Here is a 14,925-nt window from a genome sequence, read left to right as displayed (position 1 = left end):
CTGGGCCACAATGCTGAATAATTGGATACATTATCAGTAATAATCTGAGGGTATGACATCACAAAATTCACTGGTATTGACAAAGCTACAATATAATTTCCAATGCACACGAATATGTCCTTGTTTTATCAGCCTGACCCCTGACAGCAAAGTGGTTTCGTCATCCACCTATTATAGCACAATGCACAAAGTTACACTGATCAGAAATCCTGGGTGGGGAAGGGTTGTGCAGAGGGGAAAGAATTGCATGAAGTCTTCTCGGTGATCTGCTTTTCAGGATAGCTTCAGTAGCACTTTGAAAGAATTATGCAAATCTGTTATAATTTGAAATGTGGAAGATATTGAGGATTCTGCCTCTATGGTAGCAAAACACTGTTTGGAGTGGCCCTTGTCCATTTTGAAAACACATAGCAGTCACACAACCACAACACAAACGTCTCTTCCACAGATACATTGCACAAGAGAGCTAGCACATGAAAGTGAGATGTCCTAATATGGCAAGATTTCTCTGTCTAATTTCGCTCAGTCTAATTTCGGTTCCTAAGGCTGTGTTGCCTTGGTAACTAACAGCCTGGTTGTCAAGGTGATTAAACAAGGTCAGAAGAAGGATCCCGCAAACATGATGCTGACTTCATCCCCATGTGGAAAGGATTCCGGTTTCCAGTAATGGGTGTGATAAAACACTGTTGAATGGGGAAAAAATGACAAGAATTAACGACAAATTCATACGATGCAATGGGTAACTATAAATGTGTAACAAATGACAAACCAATAAACTCTACCTTCTGATGACATGTGTGACAACATAACGGATGTTTGAAATGTGAACAACAACGTCTTGAAGACAACATCTGGTCACATTATTAGAACAGTTGACCTCAAAATTTTCTCCCATGAAAACATTCTGTCTTGTGTTATAGAAGGTTACTGAGTCATTTTATTGGGACATTCAGATGAAACTGTCAACTGTGTGTGATTGGGATGCATTCTCCGTGCACTGCAGATGCATGATCTGTTCCTTACCCTAGGCAACTGTTAAATTTTGCATGGATTGAATAATAAAATGCCATGCACACAAATTTTGAGTAATTTTCGAAAATAACTCTAATAGCTCAGATGGCGTTCAGTTTAGCAGACATTTTGTAATTCATTTGTCAATGAGATCTCTCATGCTTCCAAGCCCCGATCTTTAATATTCAGAAGAATACAATATCATCTATAGGTGAACCACACTTTCTATCCCCATAGTTGTTCAATTGGTTTAACCCTGGAAGTTTCCATGTAGTCAAAATGAACCACAGCATTTAGAAAGTAGGTGTGGAAGCATATTCTCGGCGGCATTCCGGAAGAAATCCTACTTACAAATATCCATGGGCTGCAACACCACACTGATGTCTGAGCAGTTTTTACGACAGTTGTCACTCGGCAAGAGAACTATTTCCCGCTGCCCAGAGCCCTGAGACAACCAGCCATTGGCAGCTTGTAAATTAGGCTGCAAAGATACAGACATTTGACATTTTAACACCGGCTTGAATAAATGTGCAAGTACTGTATGACTACTTTTATCAGCTGACAATATCAGATACTCAAAGGGCATGCACATGTGTGTTGTAGTATCATACGTGTCACATGGACTATCTGGCCTGCGACGTTTCTAAACTCTTTAAGCAAAGTTAGGGTTAGGAATTTCTGTAACATTTTTTTTGCATCAGCCTCAGACCTGTATAAGTAATTCCTGTATCAGAGGGACAGTTATTGAGTCAGTGGCATGTCAGTTTAGCCTAGACGATATGTCAAAGACAACAGGGAAATGCTTATTGTCTTTTGGTCCTTTACCAAGGTTCATTCACCAAAACCTAAAAATGTACTAGGTGAAACGTTAGTAATAGACCTTTTTCAGACAAAAATGAAAATTCATTTATCAGAGTAACTTACAATCTGGAACGGCTCAGCCTTGGGACTGTCGATGAAAATGAATTTCTCTAGCGTCACTTCTGCTTTCTCCGGTACAAAGTACGGCCGCGGAAACAGGTCACGCAGAAGGCGTACCCCAGAAACACGCTGTGTTCGCCTGTAAGGAAAATTTCCAGTTAGAATGAAAACAAATCACTGCAATGGTCTAACAACTTAATACCGGTAATTTACCTTAAAGAATTATCTGACCCATAACATGAGCCGGAGAAAAAGACAATGGCAAGATATGGTTGAATGAGCAATAGATTTATTGCAGTACAAGTCAGTGAACCAGTACACTGAAAACATCATGGCAAATCACAGACTCTCCTGGCATTCATGCTGTGCTGTACCTGACATCATTTGTATTATTAATTGGATATTCGAAACTTTCACTATTGATCTGAAAATATCAAGTAGGGATGGATCATGCCATATGATTATAATAAGACTAAAATCTATTCCATGGGATTTCTAGACAGATAAGACTATATGTTTATAATCATTACCGCAATCTCACAAACATCACAGATGAGTTCTAAGTGATTTCTGTGCGGCAAAGTCACACAGGATTTCTGTGGTACATTTTTGTAGTTTTATATAATTTCACTGCCCACTGATCGACTTTAACCCATGGGGTTCTCTGGTGGCCTATGCATCCTTTGACGACTGTACAATCAGACGGCAGCCGAGTTACTGGACTAATATTCTGCTTTTCATCAGAACATGAGTACTATCAAAGTACCCATTTTAATTATCATTATTAATTAGTTAAGGTTTAGTGAAGGATTTCAGAATTTTTTTAACAAATTAGTAGCAGTAATGTGACCTCATTTGGAATTAAACATTTTTAAAATTATGGAGTACACAGAATTCACAGTTATTATTATTTTGTAGTTTTCAATCCAAGGTAACAAACCATGATAAATTTTTGTTCACTATCATAGAAATGCTTGATGTCTTTACTCACCACATAGCTCCCACATCGGACGAAGCCAAGTCGTCTGACGTGTGCCATTCACTGAAGAATTCCTTCATAGCCGTGATGGATGTGTTTGTACAGACAAATGAGTCAACAGCGCCATCCATCTCCTCTTCATGATCCCAGTACATATCATGCAAGGTTTCGTACATCACCACGACCCCGTCCGCGTCCTGGTGTGCAAAGAAGTAATTTATCGTTAAGGAATCTGTAGACCTTAATTTACAGCCACTTGTGCTGCTGGTGATTTTTGAGGAGCAGCACAAGGTCAAGATTGAAGAAAGTATTCTGATCACATATACTCATGAAAAGCCAGCCATCACGTATGTCACTCTTATAGAACAATTATCCAAACAACTGGGATACAGTATGATTCTACTTGTACGCTTACTAGGACTATTGACAGTCTAACGAATATGCTGTACAACACCTCACATCTCTTTCAGATAAACTGATGAAAATCAGCACTTGTGACTGCATTACTTTTACACCATAGGATTTATGCTTTCATAAATGAATGGTGACAACTGTGCAACTTTTGTTGCTGTTACGCTATTTAGAATTTATAGTAGTTTCCAGTATGAGTGATATCAGTTGCACTTTGGATGATACATAAAGCCACCCTTTATCAAGTTTGAATTTCTAGGTCATAATATGCATGCAGTTCACATACTATGCATATAATACTGATAGCTGTAAACACTGGCTCTAGATTTGTTTCTAGTAATTTGCTGAAGGGAAAGAAAAGTTAACATCACAATCTGTTGTGCAAGGATTATCCAAGGATTATCACAGTGGGTTTTAAAGGTATACTGTCACCTGTTCCAATTTTTGCCACAGTTACCATGGAAAGAGAAAATATAACCAATCACAGATTTTAAGCGGGTGGCCGCTTTTTAACACCAGCACCCTCACATGGGCATTTTGAATACCAAGGAACGCCCTTTTGACCATATATGGGCATACTTAGATTACAGGTGATTGTACACCTTTAAGCAACCCTGATAAAGGAATTGATAAGAATGAAGTATTTGTATAATGGTATCTTTCACTCTGTAGGTTCTATTTATCTGACTGTAAAAAATATATCGGGGTCACATTGGTCATAATTCATTTGGTAATATGATAACATTCATGATGAAAAGAAAATGAAAAAGATATCTGACTTTCATGTTAATAAATCACATGCATACTCACTGTGACGTAAAAAGGGACTCCATTATGATAGTAGAACTCAGTGAAGTTTTCAAATCCTGTGAAATCCTCAATCTCGGTGACCATCTCACACGGCCAGCAGTCCAGCGGCTCATCAGAGTAGAATGGATTGTCAACAAGACATTCCAACTCGTGGAACACTGATTATCAAACAAAGGAAATATTGCAAATTAATACGTGTATGTTAAAACATAGCTGAGAAATAGTGACAATGTCACTGGTCGCTCCCATATAGTTATCAAAACAAGCTAAAATCAAGCTAAAAGATTTTTTTATCACAAATAGAAACAATTCCCCCAATAAAATAAAATTATGCAAATTTCACCAGAATTTGATCAAATCTTACTGACGTCACCCGTAAAAACCTCTACACTAAGTTTCAACTCAATCGGACGTGTGGTTTCAGAGTTAAAAAAAAATTTTTGATCAAAAATGAAAAAAATAGCCAAAAAATGCAAATATGCAAAGTTCACCACGATTTGCCCAGATTTGGGAAAGGTCACTCCTATGCACTTCCATACCAAGTTTCAAATCAATCAGACTTGTGGTTTCAGAGAAGAAGATTTTTTGACCAAAAATGGGAGAAAATTACAAAAAAATTCATGAAAAATAGCAAGTCCAAGATACTGACCCAAGATGTGCACAATCATTTCATGTCAGCCCAAAGTACTTACATGCTAATTTTTCATCTAATCTGCTCAGTGGCTATTGAGATTTTCAATAAAATGTAAACTAGTAAACATATATACATACGGCTATAAGAGCTAACAAGCGACCCAATGGTCGACAGAGCTCTGCTGTGTTACACCCGTGGCCACTTTAGTGTTGATTAAGCCTGTCTGGTGCAAGCAGAAATTCTGTTTGTATTAACGAAACAAAGTGGTGATCGGTGTAATAAATGCAAGGTTCACTATCGGCACCCCACTGTTAGGATTGAGATAACGTTCTACTAAAATGTCTCGCCTGCCCAATTCAAATCGATCACAACACTGCACTGTAGACACGCTGTAAGTCTGCACTCCGACAGTGAACATCAATAACAACGGTCGCGAATATCATAGGAGCAACTCCTTCAGTGAGGACGTAGCAAGCTTGATTGTTCAAAATATAAGAGATTGTGGTGGAAATCCGGCACCTAGCGAGGTACCACGAGGAGCTTACAAAGAAACAAGCAAGCGTTTTAAGATAAGCGTGGAGGGAGCCAGAAAAGTTTGGAAGAGATGTACATGTATCAGCACAAGTTCCCTTCAACCGGGATGAGAAAAGTGTCGTTCATGGTTACACACATGTGAATACATGTACATGTAAAATGCTACCCCGACTGTACTTTACTCTTACCTTTTCTCTCGTACCAAGTGACATTGGAGTACGTTTATTCACGGTTTGTAGGAAAGAAACATGGCTTAGTGCAAGTGAATGTTTATTTCGAAAGTTTTGCAGGCAAGACGGGCGATGTTTGTAATTTAATCGCTAACATTTTCAAAGTGGCATTTTCTCAATTCCCGCGTCTGAACAGAGTCTGAACACGACACTGCGATACACACTATAGTATCATTGGTATTCATTCACTGCAATATTGAAATCGGCACAATATGTGTGATGTTCTCTAACACTGACTACACTGAAAAACATGAATTTGGCAGATACTGAGTACTGATAGGGCAAATGCTGTGGTCAACAACATTTGTATACAGTGTATTTTATAATCACTCCCTAATTTCAGGCTAATCGGCGTGTCCACGGGGTACCCATAGTAGGATCATTATCACCACTGATACAGGGTAAAGTAACCGTTTTATCACCCTTCTGCAGACAGAAATTCTGCTTGTACCAGACAGGCTCGATCAACACTAAAGTGGCCATGGGTGTATGTAGAGAGCAACTTTTTGTGACATATGTATTGATGAAGATGGTTGAGATCTTTGATGGCTCATTTCAGGATGGCCTGACCTAAAATGGCAACATTAGCTGCAAAAATACAAAATTGATGATTTCATCATAATTATGTATAAAAATGTATACCAAATATCAAAGCTATCACATGAGTAACTTTTGAGAAACAAATATTTTGACCAAAAACGGCAAAAACTGACCCAAAAATACAAAAATTGAAGATTTCATCAAATTTCACTATATCACACTAAGAGAACCCCCAGGAACCTGTATACCAAATATCAAAGGCATCAGACAAGTAGTTTTTGAGAAACACATTTTTTGACCAAAAATGGCAAAAATTGCACCAAAAATACAAAATTGCAGATTTCATCATATATTCCGTATATCATATTCAGTTTATCTGTAGGAATCTGTATACCAAATATCAAAGCTGTCAGACGAGCGGTTTTGATGAAATAAATTTTTGACCAAAAATGACAAAAAAATTCCTTAAAAATAAAGATTTGCTTATTTCATCACAATTTGAACAAATCCAAGTTGGGCTATCCCTAGGGACCTGTATACCAAATATCAAAGCTGTCAGACAAGCAGTTTTGATGAAATAAATTTTTGACCAAAAATGACAAAAAAATTCCTTAAAAATACAGATTTGCTTATTTCATTACAATTTGAACAAATCCAAGTTGGGTTATCCCTAGGGACCTGTATACCAAATATCAAAGCTGTCAGACAAGCGGTTTTGATGAAATAAATTTTTGACCAAAAATGACAAAAAAATTCCTTAAAAATACAGATTTGCATATTTCAACAATTTGAACAAATCCAAGTTGGGTTATCCCTAGAGACCTGTATACCAAATATCAAAGCTGTCTGACCAGCGGTTGAGATTTTTTACCAAAAACGCCTTTTTGGCACTAATTTGCATATTTTTGGCAATGACAACTTCATTTGAACAAAATCTCATCTACAGCCCATCATCCATGTACACACCAAATATCAAGATGAAATATGCAGCGGTTTTGGAGTTTTTGATGTTGACGGACAGACATACAGACATACAGACATACAGACGTACAGACATACAGACATACAGACATACATACATACAGACATTTCCCTAGCCTATAAGAATAGCTTCCATTGCCATATATACATATGGCTATGGGAGCTAAAAATGACAGTTTAATGACTCGAGCACAAAGTCAATTCAAACACAATTGCCATCCTAGCTGTGGAAACGCAGCTATCTGTGGCGGGGTAGCGTCTATGCCGGTCATCAAAAGGGCAATCCGCGGGGTTGACCTTTTGATGACCCTCATAGACTCACACTACCCCGCCACAGATAGCTGCGTTTCCACAGCTACTGCCATCCATACCTTTTTTTACTCATTTTTCAGCTGCAAGGAGTACAGTTGACCATCGATATGAGGTTACAACGATTCTAACATTATCCAGGGGCAGGATTATGGTGAAATTTGCACACGGTCGGGCGAGATTCACTGATAATGCGGCCCCATGTGTGCCTTGTGTGTGCACTTTAGATCTGCTCTGTTTTATGTGGGCAAGGTACTAGTATTATAGTATAGGATGGGATTGTAGCCACGGGCAGGGCATCGCACAAGCCACACGACAGAGGCCCTGTGCCCAAGCCACACGACCCAGCCCATCAAGGCTACAATTATTGCAGCCAGTTAAAACACTAACATGTCATAATTGTCTTCTTCATTTTTTTTCAGTTAATAACAAAATGAATTAATATTAATCAATTAAAAGATAATTATTTATAATCAAGTTTTATTGGCACTTTGACAAATGCAGGATGTAATATAATTTTAGAGAAAATGATATATACTATACCTGAGGTAATAATAGTTAATAACGTCGTTATCTGAGATATCCAACATAACAAATTTGCCATTTTAAGGTAATAAAATGATAAAGTACCGCTGACAGGGTAACCCTGGTTGTAATATTAAACTGCCACTGAAATTATCATGGTTCACGCCCACTGTACTTCCCCTGTACACTACTAAAAAGGATCAATAGCCCTGGTATGGCGAACTTGAGAATTCCAGTTTGCCTGAGACAAGATACCTTAGCAGTCATAATCATTGATTTTGAGCTAATATCGGCAGTGCTGTGATCATTTGCTGCGATTTTGAAAACTGTCAGTAGAGCCAGAGTCTGATTGGAATCGAGAATCGGGCTTGTTTGGGCTGCTATTTCTACGCGCTTGATACACACAAACAAGCACACACAAACGAACTCACCGTCAAGTTTATACTTCTTCGTGATGGGGAGGGTCATGAGCCGAATAAATCTCAAGATAGGGTACTGCCAAGATTGAGACTGCTTTGAGATGAATTGCTGAGTTGGGCGATGGAAACTCAGAAACACGTAAAAGGCCAGCAGGAAGCTGAGAACCAGGACGCACACCCGGAGACTGTACAGGAACCTGGACATGAAGGTCGCTGGTTTGCGACGATCGCTCTGCAGGGCTTGCTGGATGCATTTGTCGATCTCGCTGTCGCTCATGCCCCAGCTTTTGCCAAGACTCTGCAGCTTTTCGACGTTTTCGCTGAGCCTGTCGTACAGAGAACCGTTCTGTTCAGTCGACGCCATCTTGCCGTTTATGTTCTTTGAGATTTCCGGAAAGACGGGCCCGGGCTGTACTATTATGGTAAAGGGGTGCGGTGGACGCGGGCATACTGACAAACATTGCAAGGCTGAGAGCAAGGAATGATGCATGATGGGCGCAAATTTGCAAAGAAATTTATGGGTTGAACTTGACAATGAGCCCTCCAAGAGTTTCCGGGATTGACTTTTTCGCAATTTTTCTTGAAAATTAGCACAATGCTGTGATAAATTTGATTTGACAATACTGTTTTCCAGTGGTGACACAACACTATGCAACAATCTATTTCATTACAAACCTTGAAGTCTCACAAAAACACAAAGTTATCATGTCAATTATACAAAGGACGATGAACAAACTATTTAGAATGTAAATTTATTCCAGTAAGTTGTAAATATTGCACTTACAAAGATGTTTCATTTACTGTTGATACGTAAACTAGTCACAAAGTTACATTCTATCTAAGTGCCAAATAAACAATTTACACAGCTATCTTTCCTTAAAAATTTGCTATCTCAGGAACAAATAACTTTAACATGTGGTTGAATCACTCAACTTTGTATCGATAATCTGAGTGTTGACATACATCAACTTATTGACAACATAAAGTTCACATTAAAACCAACACAATTATCAAAGCATATCTTCAACTGTAAGAATACCTGTAAACCCAGTCTTCCAAATAAGAAAAGTGTAAAAATGTTTGAAAGTATAAATTATTCAATTCCTGAGGGGAACAAAAGCAAACAAGAAAGTATTGAAGTTCAGAATTTTTCTGCTGAAATGGAAAATGTCCTACATCTTTTTTCACTGAAGTAAGATCATATTGCATTTAATATGGTTCCATGAATACTACAAATAATGAATTTCCTATAGCCATGTTCACATTGCTGTAACAAAACAATAAATATACAAAGTATAAGATATAGAAAAGATAATTTTTCCTCTGAACCACGTTGCACCATTTTCCCTTGATACAAGAAAACATTTATTCTTAGTGCACTAAAAAGACACTTTGGAGTGTACGTAAAATTGCAAAACTGAATTGAAACATTCACAGTCATGCAGTCACAACGGTGAAATATGTCTACTGTTGGCCAATGTAAATAAACGTCTGTTCGAACTCTTTTAAATTCTTTCTAGAAACTGCACATTAACCTTGTGCACTGTTACTGTTACACAGAACCCTACATAACTTAGTGCTACTATAGTAAGAAAAACATGTTTTAATTTACTTAAAGATCTACCTCCAAGATATCATAAATAACATATTAATTTATAAACAGATCTTATATTAATAAAAGACTTAATGTTTGATGACAAAATGAAGTCCTCATTGTCTCTGAGCCTGCATCCATTTACATTAAATATTATATTCTATATGTTATTTCTGTCACATATATTACTTTTTAAAGTTCTGTATTCATATAGTTACATGTTTTTATTTACAGATATAAATATTCTTTGATTTATGTACATTCTCTTGTTGATATTTACAAATACATTAAATCTATAGTTTAATACGAAATGAGTTTTATTTTTCTTCTATTTCTACAAATTCTCTCTATGAGGCTGTTGCAATGGGTTTTCTTGGTGTTACAACAGCACTAGGAGGGTGTGTCCATTTCATGAACTATCTTCTTCTTCCATACTTCCTGATCTTATATACTTGGCAATGAATTCCTACGAAAAGGGAAATCAGATCACATGAAAACTGACAAAACACCAAAACATATGTTCAAGGAAGTGAGAGATGTTTTTGAATGATTGACATCAGTGTATTTTTATATTTTGTTATATTTTGTGTTGGTTGAGGCTATCAAGAACTAAACAAGCATTTTTTTTCCTTCTGTATATAGCTGCACAAAATTATGCGCACTTCTTAAATAACAGGCATGATTGGTCATTCTCATTAAACTTACTTGGGGCACAAACATTTGCATCAGTTGAATAATGGCATCAAAGAAATTCCCTGTGTAACCATTGATTTTCATACAAAAAGTACATCCATCATCAAAACTGAATAATGCTACAAACATTTAACAACTGAATATGCATGACATGTCTCTTTTACCAAATAAGGATATATGCAAATTTGCAGTGACTGACCACATTCACATTGGATTCATGTATTTAAATAAGTCTTCGATGCACCCATCATTCCTTTCTGGTACAACATATTTTCTCCTTTTCTGAGCGAAGTGTGAGTCAAATATATAGTATTGAGATAATCTTTACTTACCTGATGTACTTTGCCTTTCATCTTGGGTGAAACTTTACCCTGCATGAAGATCACATAGTTGACAGCCTGCTCAAACACACTGGCTTTGTCAGTTTTCATTGTACAACCAGGTATCAGCTCTTTTAAAACATCCGCACTATGCTTAATTCTTGCCCTGCAAAATAACACCGGAAAATGGTTCATTATCTGTCATAATTGTGGCAAATTGAAACCGTAAAAGTATTTGCATTCTTGACAGTTGCAACACCTGCAAATAAATTTATGAACTCATACTATACTGCTCAGTTCTGGTTGGTCAAAAGTTGAGGTATGTAATTTACATATATATACATGTTCTTCACAGGTTGACGGCCAAATGATTAACATACTGACAATGCGCTTGCGCTCAGGTCAATCCAACTTTTGAGTCATTTGGTTGAACAAACTCACTTTAAACAACTATATTTATTGTCCCTTCCCTTCTTTCTTTGTAATTGTGCATTTTCATTCAAATCTGATGTAACTGCATTGCAATGATGAATAAGAAATATATAAATGATTTTTTCAAAGTTTTCAATACACAGCAACTGAAAATAAGATCATCCTCTTTCTGCAAAGCTTACCTTCTTACTCTCTCCTTGGCATTGTGCTCATCATTCTTACAAGGATGTCTGGCTTTCTTGGCAATGTACACATCATCCATGTCTTCCATTCCACTGTGAGATTCACTGCAGTAGATAGCACCCTGGATCTCATCCTTGATATCACGATTACCAGTGACTGGACTCAGTGGCTTGTTAGCTGACCTGTGGTTGAATGAAATAAGTCACAACATGCATTAAAACGCCAGAACAGTGCACTCAAACAAATTCTCATGCTCATTTTGCAAATTCTTCGGTTTCTAAAGATTTACTGTCGCACAGTCTTGTCGGAAGATGGCAGACGTTAAGCTGTTTAATTTTGTTTTTGTCTTACTTTATTCTTTTTCACTTTGTTTTGGTTTTTGTAATTCTTATTTTTGACAAAGTACGAAACATCTTATATTTTAATGAAATGCAGTCATCTTTTGAATGTTGTCCTTGAGCACTGTCTGCAGTAAGGTGACACCTCATTTAACAGAATTGACTGTGACTTTTGCTAAAATGTTGAAATCTATTATCCCTGTCCATGATATCAAATACTATTTTATTGGTTTCGCTGTGTAGCTTAGGGCATCATGGATTATTCAGATTGTAGTGGCTTTACATAAATATTTTTTTGAACATGATATTAATAATTCAGATTTCTCTTGGAGCAAATGTTGAAATGGAACATTTCTAAAGCTACATTTCTTGCAAGTCACTGGGTATTTTCCCAATACCACAGTTTAGAAAAACAAAATTGTTTGAAAGATTTTATACACACATTTCCGTTTTCAAATTCAGGGAAACCAATGAGTCTGGATTTATTTTTCACAGCTAAAAACTTGAAGGAAACACTTGGTCATGAACTTGAATTCGCCAAAAAATGTCGAAAATTTGAGAAATATTGTTACCTGAGACTGAGTGTTCTTCTCTTGGTTGTTCTCAGTGCAATATGACTGTCTGATGATTGGTCGTCAATTGGTGGTACATTTTCTTGCGCTATCATGTCTTCGCTTTGAGAGGCTGGTGGAAACGGAGACAAAGCTCGGATCTTCTCGGCAATTGGCTGGTAATCTTGGTCATCCACGACAGCTGTACAGTGATGGAATACCGCCTTGTGGGGGTTTTCGTAGTCGTTGACCAGACCGGCATCAGCTGCAGACACCGGCACAACCACATGCACGACAGCATCATCGTAGTATGCATCATCCTGTGTCAATTTAGCGGTGGCAGAATCCTGATGGGTTCCTCGGTTGACGGGCTGGTAGAATCCCACTGGTTGATCTTGAGTGAATGTAGATGTGCTTGAATATGAGGAATACAACGAATCTGAATATTCATAGCTGTCTTCATCATATGTGCTAGCAGCCTCCACTAAGTTGACTGGAGATTCTCTGTATTGAAATTACAAAAAGGAAGAAATCATACAAAGGAGTGTGTTTACAATACCTAAAGGAGGCGATGATAAGATACTAGTTTGATGTTTTTTGTTAACTTTCAACAAATGTTGTTGTTTTTCAATTCTGTGGTAATTATCTGTAAGTTTATAAACATACATTCAATGAAATTGCATCATGTCAAATGATTGCCTCTTCACTTACAAAATGATGTGTACACACAAACATACAATATGTAGTCTTGTATTAGAATGTTATATTATTTTATTGTAAATTGGCTTGAATAATAAAATGTTTATCAAAATTATTGATGGTATGGATATTAATTTCATCCAAAGTGGTAAACATTCATGATTCCATTCCTCGTTAGGAATGCAACTCACATTTTATCAACTGCTGGCCGCAAGAAATTCCTTATGAAAGGCATGACCCACGTCACAAAAGGGAGATTTTTAAAGTTTATATCGTAGTTGAAGACAATATTCTTACGAGTCTCAGTCCTACATAGAGTATGTTTACTTTAGAAAAATAAGTAAAGTCGATGAAGTCTCACATACTGCATAGTCTATCGATTTACATCAGTTACATGATCAAATATGAATATATCCATGGCTTAAACACTTACCTTTCCCTCAGAAGTCCCCCGACGAATTCGGCCAGTTCTTCCTTCATCGTATTGAAAAGACTGACACCATGGGAATGCGACTTGGTAGGTTTCTGCCGACTGCCGAGATCATCATCACCGACATTTGATTGCAGGGAGTAGTCGACGTTGATCTCCCGATCTCCCAGGACACTGGAAGGTGGAGCCGGTATGTTGACGATCCCGTAGCTAGCATTATTGTTGTTGCTGCTGTTTTCAGTGCCGTTAGGAAGCGAATTTCCGAGGCGACTGTTCGCACTGGTTTCTTCGAACGAAAGTTCTGCATCTGCCGACTTCACGGTAAAAATTTGTTTTCGCTTGCTGCAGCGAGTTGATGAATCCGGCACTGACATCTTAAAGTTGGATCTGTACACGACGATATGAAAACATTCAATTTTTACAAAGATGTCACAAGGGAAACAAACAAACAAAACAAATCAAGTAGAATTACGAGATTGCATAAAGGTGGAAAGCACATCGGTTTTGATGATCCGAACCATGCATCGCAATTTTTACCTAGGGCTGGGGAAGTCGGGGCCATAAAATGCCCAAACTTTCGAATCCATATCAGTACTGCTAGCTAATTAACTGTACATAAAGATACGAAAACCTAACCAAACATACCAGGATATTCTACAAAATATTTTTATTCCTAGTCCAGTGCATTTGACTGGTAAAACGTGGCAATTCATGTACATAAAAAACAAAGTTTTGAATGGCATTTATATCTGGCAGTGATCATCAGTCGTTTCCACTCCTACATGATGAACCAATGGTTTAGAGGAATAGACTTCGACACCAAGGGTAACATTTTCCATTTGCATTTGATTTGAAAGGGAAGTAATTTGTCTAAGCAGGTTGGAAGATTGCATCCTCTCTTTCTTTCCAAAATTCACGAGACTGATAATCATAAAATTGGAACAAATAGAACTAGCTACGCGAATGTTGTCACAAATTGATGTATTGTTGTGCTGGCTCTACACTTGTTTGATTGCGATTCACATGTTTATGGAGACTAACGTGTAAATAAAAGATAATGAGCGCCCTACCTTGTGGATTTATCAGGAGGAATACTGGACGTTTACTCGTTTCGGTAAATTCGATGCGATGAAGGACGGAGGCACAGGCACATTGCATGACCATACGAAAGGAAATTTGAAACGGACAAGATGTTTTAAACAGAGTTCAGATGTTAGCAGACGACCTTTTCCCGTTACGTCATCGTGGAGAATGCTTCTGATTTGTCCTACAACCGATGGCATCGGCAATTAATATATATGGGGTCACCAGCTTTCGACGTAAAATTTAGCAGCAACTACAGTGTATTTAAAGACATACAAAACAGACAAAACATGTAGTT

General features: G+C 37.5%; 2 protein-coding genes across 2 annotated transcripts; both read right to left on the bottom strand.

The window, feature by feature from the left end:
* Window positions 1–516: 516 nt before the first annotated feature.
* On the bottom strand, window positions 517–8,696 carry LOC139135376 (bombesin receptor-activated protein C6orf89 homolog). Its single transcript, XM_070702742.1, has 6 exons — window positions 8,317–8,696; window positions 4,133–4,290; window positions 2,924–3,108; window positions 1,936–2,071; window positions 1,363–1,492; window positions 517–683 (listed from the first exon to the last, which is right to left on the bottom strand). Exons 1-6 carry the CDS (start codon window positions 8,666–8,668, stop codon window positions 598–600), a joined length of 1,047 nt encoding a protein of 348 aa, XP_070558843.1. The 5' UTR covers window positions 8,669–8,696; the 3' UTR covers window positions 517–597.
* A 1,537-nt stretch (window positions 8,697–10,233) lies between these two features.
* LOC139144066 (uncharacterized) lies at window positions 10,234–13,594 on the bottom strand. Its single transcript, XM_070714722.1, has 5 exons — window positions 13,548–13,594; window positions 12,437–12,919; window positions 11,526–11,708; window positions 10,924–11,077; window positions 10,234–10,364 (listed from the first exon to the last, which is right to left on the bottom strand). Exons 1-5 carry the CDS (start codon window positions 13,592–13,594, stop codon window positions 10,308–10,310), a joined length of 924 nt encoding a protein of 307 aa, XP_070570823.1. The 3' UTR covers window positions 10,234–10,307.
* Between the last annotated feature and the right edge of the window lie 1,331 nt (window positions 13,595–14,925).

This window comes from Ptychodera flava, chromosome 1, assembly GCF_041260155.1.
Source record: "Ptychodera flava strain L36383 chromosome 1, AS_Pfla_20210202, whole genome shotgun sequence".
Classification (NCBI taxonomy): Eukaryota; Metazoa; Hemichordata; class Enteropneusta; family Ptychoderidae; genus Ptychodera; species Ptychodera flava.
Note: the sequence above shows the minus strand (reverse complement) of the source record. Positions and strands in the feature narration are given on the sequence as shown.